General features: G+C 38.4%; 1 protein-coding gene across 1 annotated transcript; it reads left to right on the top strand.

Moving 5' to 3' along the window:
- The first annotated feature begins 8138 nt into the window (after positions 1-8138).
- On the top strand, positions 8139-10282 carry LOC107814582 (H/ACA ribonucleoprotein complex subunit 4-like). The gene has a single exon (XM_016640021.2). It carries the CDS (start codon positions 8255-8257, stop codon positions 10058-10060), a length of 1806 nt encoding a protein of 601 aa, XP_016495507.2. The 5' UTR covers positions 8139-8254; the 3' UTR covers positions 10061-10282.
- Positions 10283-12299: the final 2017 nt, after the last annotated feature.

Below are 12299 nucleotides of genomic sequence, written 5' to 3'. Positions count from 1 at the left end.
AGAATTTCTTGAGTTTGCCACTCCAGTTACAAGTTATTAGCTAACTTAGAAAACCCCCATTTCTCTCTTTCTGATGAGAAATTAAATGCCTCCTTCCTTCCCTGCTTCCTTTAATTGTGCAGTGATATTCCACTTCCAAAAAACGTTGGTGCTTCTATGTTTACTTTTTATGTTGTTTCTTCTATCAATAATAGGTAAAAGCTAAAATTTGAACTTGTAACCTAATACTCTCTCTGTCCCAATTTATGTGACTTTTTTTGCTTTTCAAGATTCAAACTTCTTAATTTTAATCATGCATTTGGATATAGAATTATTTAGTTTTTCAAAATAAAATTTATATATTTAGAAACTAGGTAAAAAATACTACTACCTCCATTCCAGTTTATGTGAACCTATTTTCTTTTTGGTCCGTTCCAAAAAGAATGATCCATTTCTAAATTTGGAAATAATTTTGCTTAAACTTACAATTCTATCCTTAATGAGAAGCTTTTATAACCACACAAATACTCTGAACCCTTTTTGAATTGTTTAGGACCACAAATTCCAAAAGTCTTTATTTTTTCTTAAACTTCGTGCCCAGTCAAATAGGTTCACATAAATTAGAACGGAGGGAGTATAAATTACAATAATTAATTACTCAAAATATTTAAAAGATATGAAAATTATGGTCAAACCTACTTCCATAGCCTTTTGAACGAAGAGGGGGACAGGAATATTATACTGGGTGATATGGAACTCTTTGGGAATTGTTGTGACTTCGGGTATTGTAGGCGGATTAGAGTTGATGAAGTGGATGGGGCTATGCGTAAGATGAGCAGGGGCAAAACGATCGGGCCGGATAAAATTCTGTTGGAGTTTTGGAAGAGTGCGGGCAAGGTAGGCTTGGAGTGGCTCACTAGGTTATTTAATGTCATGTTTTGAACGAAAAAGATGCCCGGAGAGTGGAGGTGGAGTACGATAGTTCCTGTATACAATAACAAGGGTGATATCCAAAATTGAAATAACTTTCAGGGTATCAAGCTGCTTAGCCATACTATGAAAGTCTAGGAAAAGAGTGGTAGAGCTAAGGGTGAGGAGGAGTGTGTCTATTTCCGAGAACCAGTTCGGATTTATGTTAGGGCGTTCAAGTACAGAATTTATCTACCTCGTTAGGAGATTGATGGATCAGTACATGGAGAGGAAGAATGACTTGCATATGATGTTCATCAACTTAGAAAAGGCGTACGATAAAGTTCGAAGGGAGGTTTTGTGGAGATGTTTGGAGGCAAGAGGTGTACCGATTGCCTATGTTAGGGTGAATAAGGACATGTATGATGGAGCAAAGACCCGAGTGAAGACGGTAGGTGGGGAATCGGATCATTTTTCGGTTATGATGGGGTTGCATCAGGGGTCGGTACTCGGCCCTTTTTTGTTTGCCTTGGTGATGGACGTACTGACGCATCACATCCAAGGGGAGGTATCGTGGTGCATGCTATTTGCAGATGATATTATATTGATTGACGAGATGCGAGGCGGTGTGAATGTGCAGTTAGAGGTATGGAGGCAGACCCTGGAGTCTAAAGGTTTTAAGTTGAGCATGACCACGACATAATATTTGGAGTGTAAGTTCAGTGGTGAGACTCAAGGAGGGGAAGGGGAGGTGAGGCTGGACTCGCATGTCATCCCTAGGATAGAAAGTTTTAAGTACCTTCGGTCTATTATTCAGTGGGTGGAGAGACTGATGAAGGTCACACATCGTATTGGGGCGGGATGGATGAAATAGAAACTCGCTTTCGGTATTTTGTGTGACAAGAAGGTGCCACCAAAACTTAAAGGTCAGTTCTACAGTGTAGTGGTAAGACCGACGATGTTATATGAGGATGAGTGTTGACCAGTCAAGATCGCTCATGTCTAGAAGATGAAAGTAGCAAAGATGAGGATGTTAAAATAGATGTGCGGGCACACCAGGATAGATAGGATTACAAATGAGGTTATTCGCGACAAGGTGGGTATGACCCCTATTGGGGATAAGATGGGGGAAGCGTAGCTTAGGTGGTTTGGTCATGTGAGGAAGAGGAGCACAGACGCCCCAGTGAAAAGGTGCGAGAGGTTGACATTGGAGGGCCTATGAAGAGGTAGAGGTAGGCCAAAGAAGAGGTGGGGAGAGGCGATTAGGCAAGACATGGCACAGCTTCAGTTGACCGAGGACATGACCCTTGATAGGAAGGTATTGAGGTCGAGAATTAGGGTAGTAGAGTAGGTAGTCTAGAGTGTTCATAATAGTAGTATGGGAATGCAGTCTCGCTTTCTGTTGGTAGTAAGTTTTTATGATTAACCGTTATTTTTTTTCATTGTTGATCATCTTACTATTTTGTTGTCTTTATTATGCTTTTATATGGCTTTTGGTATTGTACCTTTTTGTATATATTTTCATTAATGTGGTGCTTATACTTTCCTGAGTCGAGGGTCTATTGGAAATAGTTTCTCTATTCTCACAAGGTAGGGGTAAGGTCTGCATACACACTACCTTCCACTGACCCTACAGTGTGGGATAATACTAGGTATATTGTTGTTGTTGTTGTTGAAAATTACGGTCAAAAAATAATACGCCTCTTGAAATCTGAACACCTTCACATAAATTGAAACAGAGAAAATATACTTTTGTAGACACCTTTGTCACTACACCAAACGTTTCCTTTATATTAGGGGAATTCAACAATTTATTATTGAGTTCTCCGATTGAGCTAGACTTAGGAGGATTCTTTGGGGAAAGTGCACAGATATCCGATTTTGGGATCTGTATTTAAGCCATGGCCTAAGTTTATAAATATTTGTAAGCTAGCCACTTCAGACATATATATGTGAAGTTGCAAAATCGGCATCCAAAGTTATAAATTTTACCTAGGTTTAGCATATTGATTGTGCAATTACACTTTAGACAATTTTGTCTTCAAACGTAATGTTTGGTTTGTCAGACATATACAGTTGAAGTTTGGCTTGTCATAACCCCCCCTTTCATATTTTATATAGCAAAACAAATTATAACCTAAAAATGGACAAAGCCTAAATGACTCAGTATGTTGTCTTGATCCTCTTGCTTGACTCCACCAAAATATACATAACTTTTGCCAAGATTAGCCTGCAACCCTGATGCTTCAGAAAATTGACTAAAACACTTGTGTAGAGCAGTAATAGAAGTTAAGTTTCCTTTGGCAAAGAGAAGTAGATCATCTGCAAAACTAAGGTGTATAATTCCGAGTCTTGCACACCTTCAATGAAACTGAAATGATCTGTTATCTTTCAACTCATTGAGCTTTCTACTTAAATACTCCATAGCAATTGCAAACAAAAAAGGGAGACATTGGGTCTCCTTGTCGAAGACCCCTTGTTGCATTGAAAGTTTCACTTGGCTCTCCATAATCAATACAGTATAGTTTACTGTTTGGATACACTCCATTACCCATGTAATAAATTTCTCTGGGAAACCTAACTCTGCAAGAACCTACCTAATAAATGGCCATTCTACAGAGTCATACGCTTTTTGCAGATCAATTTTAATCATGCATATGGGAGATACATTTTTCCTTGAGTAAGATTTGATAAGCTTATGAGCAAGAATGATATTATCAAATATTTTTCTGCCTGGAATAAAACCTGCCTGGGCTTCACAAATGATATCTGGTACCACACCTTGCAATCTGGAAGCTAATATTTTAGTAATCAATTTATATAGGATAGTACAACAAGCAATAAGTCTATACTCTTTTACTGAAGTTGGATTGGTAGTCTTTGGGATTAGAGTAATGACAGTACAGTTTATTGCCTTATACAATTTTTCAGTTTTGAAGAATTTCTTTATTGCTTCCACGACTTATGTTCTTACTATTGGCCATACTTTCTTGAAGAAGTATGCAATATATCCATCCACACCTGGTGATTTGTCATTTCCTATTGAGGATAAGCCTTCATAGATACATGTTCAGTCACCTCTACATATAGTCTTAGTCTTTGTTGATGTGAGATGGTTGGTCCTTTCCTCATAGTGATCTTGTTGACTGCTGGCAATGTATGAGTAGCTGATCCCATCAAACCTTCGTAAAAGTTCACTATTTCCTTCTTGATTTCCTTTGGTTCAGATAGTTTTTTATTACTAAGAGATGTAAGTTCTGTTATCTGCTTCCTTTGTGTCATCTCCGTGATCAGAGCTGAAAAGTATTTAGAATCGGAATCCCCTAGCTTGATCCAGTTGGCCTTGGATTTCTGCTGCAATGCACTTTCTTCAATCATAGACCATTTCTCCAGGTTTTGTATTAAATTTCTCTCTTTTTCTAGTACCTCAGTATTACCCCTCATATGTATTTGCTCTTGAGTGATCACCAGTTCTTGCCTGACCTTTTCAGTTTTCTGAGTAATGAATTTAAACTCTTTATTATTCAGTCTCTTTAGTAAAGGTCTGAGACTATTCAGCTTCATCCAAATGTTCTTCATCTTAACTTTGGTATAAGACTGTTGCTAGACAACCTCAATTATCTTCAGGATTTCCTCATGATTGGCCCATACATTAAAGAATTTGAAAGGCACCTTGATGTTGCTGTTAGAAGAGGCCAATGTAAGTAGAATGGGAGCATGATCTGATATAAAAGGTACATCATATTCAGTTATCAGATGCCCCCATATCATCATCCATTCATGGTTTCCAAAAGCCCTGTCCAATCTACTATAAATTATGTCTGATCCTAGCTGTTTATTGGACCAGGTATAGTAGTCACCTCTCCGTTGTAGTTCTGTTAGGAGTAGTCCATGCATGCATTCAGAGTAGTATTTGATTTCACCATAAGTAATTGGATTACCAAACAGTCAATCATCCTGAAACATTACTACATTAAAGTCCCCCACCACAAGCCAAGGCTTGGTGATACCTACTGCTGCTGCTCTCAAATCATCCATAGGCCTTTCATGTGCTCAATAGTATTAAAATCATACACTATGGTGAGAAAGGAATCAAGATCCCCTATTTTGCTTGTAACCTCACAGTGAATAATTTAAGCTTCAGCTTTTAACAGCTTAACTTTACACCACTGTGGATCCCATACCAACCACAATCTTCCATTTGCTGATGTTTGGTAGTTAGATAGCAGCTCCCAGTTAGGCACGATGTGTCTACTAACCTTTAAGGAATTATGCTCCTTTATTTTTATTTCTATCAGACCTGCCAATCTTATTTTTTTGTTTTTCAAGTAATTTCTCAATTCCTTCTGTTTATACCTCTTATTTATTCCTCTAACATTCTAAAATATTCAATTCATTAGATAGTTTTGGAACCCCCTCCTCTATCTAGGGGTAGGCCTTGCACTTCACTGCATCCTCCATGTAGGACTTCAAACCCATTCTTAGTTAGAACAAAACATAGAATGGGGAAGTTTTGTAGGTTGAACTCAGGGCTTACATTCAAAGCTTTCCCTCTGCTCTTTTCTGGTCTTTCTTCCACTCTATTAGCAGGAAGATTACTTTTTTGTATGGCATGTTGCTGACTCAGTTGTTTGGAATCTTGATCACAAGAGGATTCTTCTTGGTCACCACCTGTTGAAGTCACTTGCACAGGTCTCTTGCACCTCCATTCTTGTGTGACCACTTTAGCATTCCTCTTCCTTTTAGGTTGAGGATTCTGTTGCAGCTCCCTTTTATTCTTTTCACGACATATATGGCCTACTAGTTGACATTGCCCGCAATATTCAGGCTTCTAATCATAGGTCACATCTTGTTGGAATTGCTTGCCTTTTGGATCAACCACTAAAACTTCATAGGGAAGTGGTCTACTAATATTCACTTCAACCAATATTCTGGCAAAGGAGATCCTTGTTTGTTTTGTGGTACATTTAATCTGCAAACAAAGGAGTTCCTAAAGCACTTGCTATCTTGCTCAAGGATTTTCCACTCCAACATCTCATTGGGAGATTGGGGAATTTGACTCATAGAGGGATCTCAATGGAAAATTCCTTACTAAAATCAAAATATGTTGTTCAAGGTTTCAAAATAATAGGTCGATTACTGATGGTGTATGATCCAGCATAAAAAACAGTGTGCATATTAGTAATTGATTTGAATCAGATCACATAATATCCCTCTTCATGCAAAGAGACATTTGGTGATTCTATATTCAACCAATTTTGACTAATATACCTGTTCATGGCGTTATATCCCGGCGTCTCTCCTATGATGTAGGCAATTAAAGCACAACTCCATTTTTCCTCCTCTGGTTCGACTCCTTCTGCTTCTAATTGAACCACATTTTAGCCATTTACAATTTGTGGTGGGATGTAGGATAGTGTCATACTATTTGTTGCAAATCTATTTCCTTTGAATAGATTTGTCCATGCACCCACCTGCTTTGTTGTCTCTACTATTTGACCAGCTGCTTCCTTCTCTAAAATTATTGTTTCATTGATTTCCATTGCTTTGATTCAGTAATCCTCTGAATTGTTGCATCTGTAGTGGTCTTCGGAGGTTCATTCATGGTCAGCTTATTTGATATCCTACTAGGGTTTGATGTAGATCCTACTTCCACAGATCTAATCTCTTTTACCATTTGTACAGGGGAAGCCATTGTTGATGCCTTAGGGGTTCTATCACCTTGAATACGAGCTCCAACTGAGCTCCCAAAGGAAACAATGGGTACTTTCTTAGGTCTACCGCGTCCTCTTCCTCGTCCCCGACCTCGCGCTCCTGCCATGGGCATAGCGTATGTTTAGCTAACATGCGTAGAGAGCATGAGTGAGAGTAGAGAGAAAATTTTGCATTGTTGCAGCATATAATGGTGTAAATTTTGTGCTTCGTCTGTTTCTTTATTAGTAGTACATGCCGTTTTTCCAACCTATGATTATTATGCTGAGACTCGGGGCTTAAATAAGAGCAATAAATAATACAGACGAGTCAATTTGAGATCACAAGAAAATTGATGCTATGAAATCATCGATCTGTATGGAACTTTTGTAGACATCCCTCGTTATTGTTTCGAACATTGGTTATTAATTAACATTTACTCTCTCATAATCCATTGTTAGACAAAGCAACAAAGACGAAAATGACAAAATAAGAAGATGCGGCATTTTTTGTCCAAGTGCCTTTTGTTTGCGAGTAAAATCTGAGATTAGATCCCTTCCTATCAAAAATTCCGTAAAAAGGGACGAGTAAAGGACAGTAGTTACAACCAATGTGCCAATTGATTAGCTTAGCTTAATTAGTTGTCCTTAACACAAGGAATGTGTTTTTTGACGATCGGGATTCCCCATCTTTAATCAGAGGTTTCAAGTTCAAAGTGCACTATCAAATGTTGAGTGCGTGCAAGTATGATACTATATTATGGCTCTTCTTGTGCGTGTGTGTATATACATGCATAGGGAAGTTGGGAATATGACACGTATTTTTGCAATAACGTTGTGCAAGTTCTCTGGTTATAGTATAGATTTTGGATGGGGAAAACCAGAAAGAGTGTGTGCACCAATGGGTCCATTCAAGAATTTCTTTTGATCAAAGTGTGGATGGTGTTGAAGCTATGGTCACTTTAGAAGAACAACATATGTTGGCATTTGAATGTGACGAAGAGTTCCTTGAGTTTGCTTCTCCAATTTCAAGTTTCTAAAGGAGAGCTTGAAAAATGTAATACTTAGAATCAAATTTGCCCCTTAGAGAGCAAATTATACTTTTCATCAAATGTTTCTCCTTCCCATTTCCTCATTACCCAGCATCCAACTACAGAAGTTAAATTGTACAAAGTAAAAATCCATGGGGATGAAGTTAGTTTTATTCTTGGAGAAGTAATTCAATAAAAAAGAATTCTCAATCAAATTGATACAAACACAACAGAAAATTTCGTCTGTTAAGGATATGATGATTTTATCAAATATTTGATATGATGTCCATTCCTACACTTTTGTAGATATTCTTGTGAGCTACAGTTTAGTTTTAAGTATAAAACATATAATAAAAAAAGGAAAATTACTTTGGGCCTTTGTATATTTTTGAACCAATTATGTTCATGGCCCATACTGTCAGCCCAAAATTTGGATGTGGCCCATTAATTCCTCCACACCATTTCACCAGCAAGCTCTTACCCAAAAACCCTAAACCCTGGTTCTATATCCTTCAGCTTCAATCATCAGCCACCCCCCTATATAATATTCTCATTTCTCACTCTGTTAAAACCCTAGACAGTGTAACTTCTTAAACCCTACCTCCCCCCCCCCCCCCCCCCCCCCCCAAAAAACCAAAAGCCGCCATGACTGACGTCGAGCTCTCCCGCTCAGAGAAGAAGAAGAAGAAAACTAAATCACCCAAAAATGAGGATGAAACCCAAACACTCTCCACTCAAACTGACAAAAAATCTGATCTTGATGTTGATTTTCTCATCAAACCACAAAGCTACACCCCCGCTATCGACACTTCACAGTGGCCCATTCTCTTGAAAAACTACGACCGTCTCAATGTACGAACTGGTCACTACACTCCTCTCCCATCTGGGTTTTCACCACTGAAGCGTCCACTTGCTGAATACATAAGGTACGGTATTCTTAATCTTGATAAACCTGCTAACCCATCTTCACATGAAGTTGTAGCTTGGATTAAACGGATTCTCCGGGTTGAGAAAACGGGTCACAGTGGAACTCTTGATCCTAAAGTTACTGGTAATTTGATTGTTTGCATTGATAGAGCGACCCGTTTGGTTAAATCCCAACAGGGTGCTGGTAAAGAATATGTTTGTGTTGCTAGATTACATGCTGATGTTCCTGATGTTGCTAAGGTAGCTAGAGCACTTGAGGCTTTAACTGGGGCTGTGTTTCAAAGACCACCTTTGATTTCTGCTGTGAAAAGACAACTTAGGATTAGAACTATTTATGAGAGTAAGTTGCTTGAGTATGATGCTGATAGGCATTTGGTTGTGTTTTGGATATCGTGTGAGGCGGGTACTTATGTTCGGACGCTTTGTGTGCATCTTGGATTGTTGTTGGGTGTGGGTGGACATATGCAGGAGTTGAGGAGAGTGAGGTCTGGGATTTTGGGTGAGAAGAATAATATGGTGACGATGCACGATGTGATGGATGCACAATGGATGTATGATAACTATAGGGATGAGACTTACCTGAGGAGGGTAATTATGCCATTGGAGGTGGTTTTGACTAGTTATAAGAGGTTGGTGGTTAAGGATTCGGCGGTAAATGCTATTTGTTACGGTGCTAAGTTGATGATTCCCGGGCTTTTGAGGTTTGAGAATGATATTGAGGTTGGGGAGGAGGTTGTGCTGATGACTACTAAAGGAGAGGCCATCGCATTGGGGATTGCAGAAATGACCACTGCTGTTATGGCCACTTGTGATCATGGTGTGGTTGCTAAGATTAAGAGAGTGGTGATGGACAGGGATACTTATCCTAGGAAATGGGGCTTAGGGCCAAGGGCTTCGATGAAGAAGAAGTTGGTTTCTGAGGGGAAGTTGGATAAACATGGAAAGCCAAATGAGAAAACTCCAGCTGAGTGGTTGAGGAATGTTGTTTTGCCTACAGGAGGGGACGCTATGGTTGCTGGTCTCGCTGCTGCTAATGTGAAAACCGATCCTGATGCGGTGCCTGCTGATGGTGCAGTTGACGATGCTGAGAAGAAAAAGAAGAAGAAACATAAGGAAGATGAGGAGGAGGGTAACAAGAGAAAATTGGATGACTTAGATGCATCCCCTGCACCCAGTGCTTTAAAGAAACCAAAGGTAGAGATAGTCCAGGAGAAGAAAGCTGGAGATGAAGCTGTGGAGGTTGAAGTCACAAAGAAAGAAAAGAAGAAAAAGAAGAAAGAAGCTGATGAAGCTGCAACCCCTGATGTAGAGACGGCAAAAAAGGAAAAGAAAAAGAAAGAAAAAGAGAAAGATGGTGCTGCATCTTCAGATGAGGAGAAGTCTGAGAAAAAGAAGAAAAAAAAGAAGAAAGATAAAGATGCAGAGAATGGTGATGTAGCTGTTGGGAGTGATGGCGATGAAGGAAGTAAAAGCAAGAAGAAGGAGAAGAAGAAAAAGAAGAATAAGGATGCACAAGATGAGTAGAGGAGAAAGTCTTGGCCCCCTTGACCAAATCAATGCTCATATGTATGTCATATTGCATGTCATGTAGTTCAAAATTTTTGCCGTTTATTCACTTGTTTGGGCAGGAGTTTGTTGCAGCTGAGTTCCTGATCATAGACATGCGTATTAGTTTAATAGTTTAATCTTTGTCTTTTATTTGTTCAGACTTGATTACTGCAATCCACAAGGCTATTTTCAGTCTTATGTTTTGAGATGTTTTTGTTAGCTCCTTATAATCTGCTTTTGTATTATATGGCTCTGTGGATGTCAATATCTTAATGACAACTACCTTTGTTTGAAGTCTGATGTCCCAGTAAAATAACTAGTTGAGGCTGGAGGAAGTTTGCAAGGTGGTAGAAAGATTTTGGCCTCTGTTCTTGGTATGACATCTATAAGCACTCCGATCTAAGAGGGGCTAAGAAAGTGTTGAACTTTTAATCCTCATTGAATCAATGTACTTTAAATTTCAAAATGTACTTGTTTGGCACAATACTCAGTTTTTGGATTCAGATTTGAATATGTTGACAATGAAAACAGGTATTGGGTGATAGGTGCCCTCTGTATGGTCAATCTTAATCGGTAAGTCTTGGCTTATAAGCTGGTTTAAATTCTTTTCTGGAGGGGTTTGCTGTTCCATTTCTCATCAGAAATATGGTTAATCTCTCTGTTGCTGGTTGCTTTGTTCTAAATCACCTACATTGTATCCTTTTCTTTGCTTTAATTCATAATTTCAACTAAGTCTAGTAAATCTGAGAGTTATGTTGCATAAATCTTTTTTCAGCTGCGTTAGAACTGAGTTAGCTCTTTGATAGTCATTGTCATGGCCTACTGGGTTGACACAGTTGAGTTATATATGCACTTTTTATATATTATCTGAAGGGAAAGGGTTGTTCTTGTCGTTTAAATATTGTTCTGAACCAAAGTGGTCCTTAATTAGTTTTTGAAAAAGTGAACAATTTTGGCCCATCTCAATGTTCTATGCCTTGGTCTTTCCTCAAGAAACTTATCGCGAGATTTACTTTCTTGTGGAGACAGTTGATATACCTTAAGAAAGCCATCACATGTTCTCAAGTTTTAAAGTGCTTGTATTCACCTGTCCATTTTCTTAGAATTTAAGTAAATGCACTTGTTACTTACCTAAAATGAAAGCGCATTGCTAACTTAAAGAGAAGTTTCTCAATTTCATAATGACATGAAACAGACCTTTTTTATGTTTTAAGCAAACCAAGAAACAGAAAGAAAACAACAATCCCTAATTGCTATTCCGGATGTATTCTAACATAGAAGCGAAGTATAAACAGTGAAGATTGCTTCCAGAAATTGACTGTTTTACGTTTCTAGTTACGTATTAAAATGTAAAAGTAAATGAACGTCGAACATAATTCAACCCCAAAAGTTAGTCCATTAGTGAATTCATTAAAGGTCATATAAGAAGACGATAACTTATTCCTTCAACCAATGTAAAATATTCTGACACATGAACGGGCTAGGAGTGTTGACAACCACATGAACCGACTTTAGGGTGCCAATTCAATTACAGGGCGACAATTGTCTTGTATCACTTTACTCAAATTTTACAAATTTAAATAGTCACAATCACAAACACATAATGTATACTTTTTATAAGGATGTACCGTTGAGCCCTTGACAAATTTAGTTTGGGGTATGAGTCGTATGACAAACCAAGACTGCGGCTTTATATAGCCGCTTATGTTGTAGCAAAAACCCAGAGTTAATGTTGAAAAGCACACTGAGTCCATTTTCCAAGTCAATCTGATCCATTCGTAGAGCTATTTACTCGATCGCAAACATCTCTGAAACACCTCAAACAGAGGGGCAAATAGTCAATTTTGAAAGAACTTATCGTCAACCTCTTTTAAATATGAATCTATCTGATTCAGAAGGGAAGAACTTGCATCACCCGTGACATAACAATTTACCTCACTTCCTAGAATTTTAATCGAATCCATATCAAAGCTAGCATTGCTTATGCGGAATCAACTGCTCATTTTCAATATACGATTGGATAATCAAAAACTGCCGAAAAATTGCACACCAGGTCCAATGGATCTACCTGTACATAAGATGGCTTCTAATTGTGCAGGTTGTGAATGTTACACACTCGTCAATTAACAGTTAGTTGCACTATAGTTAACCTAGGAGTAGGAATGCTTGCCACAAGAAAAGAAGAAAAGACAAGATGATATAATAACACAGCATG

This window comes from Nicotiana tabacum, chromosome 17 (genome assembly GCF_000715075.1).
Source record: "Nicotiana tabacum cultivar K326 chromosome 17, ASM71507v2, whole genome shotgun sequence".
NCBI classification, from domain to species: domain Eukaryota; kingdom Viridiplantae; phylum Streptophyta; class Magnoliopsida; order Solanales; family Solanaceae; genus Nicotiana; species Nicotiana tabacum.
The sequence above is the reverse complement of the archived record's forward strand: the minus strand, read 5'-3'. Positions and strand labels throughout refer to the sequence as shown.

Excerpts from the sequence above, each read along its gene's own strand:
- LOC107814582 (XM_016640021.2), top strand. The coding sequence starts at position 8,255 with ATGACTGACGTCGAGCTCTCCCGCTCAGAGAAGAAGAAGAAGAAAACT.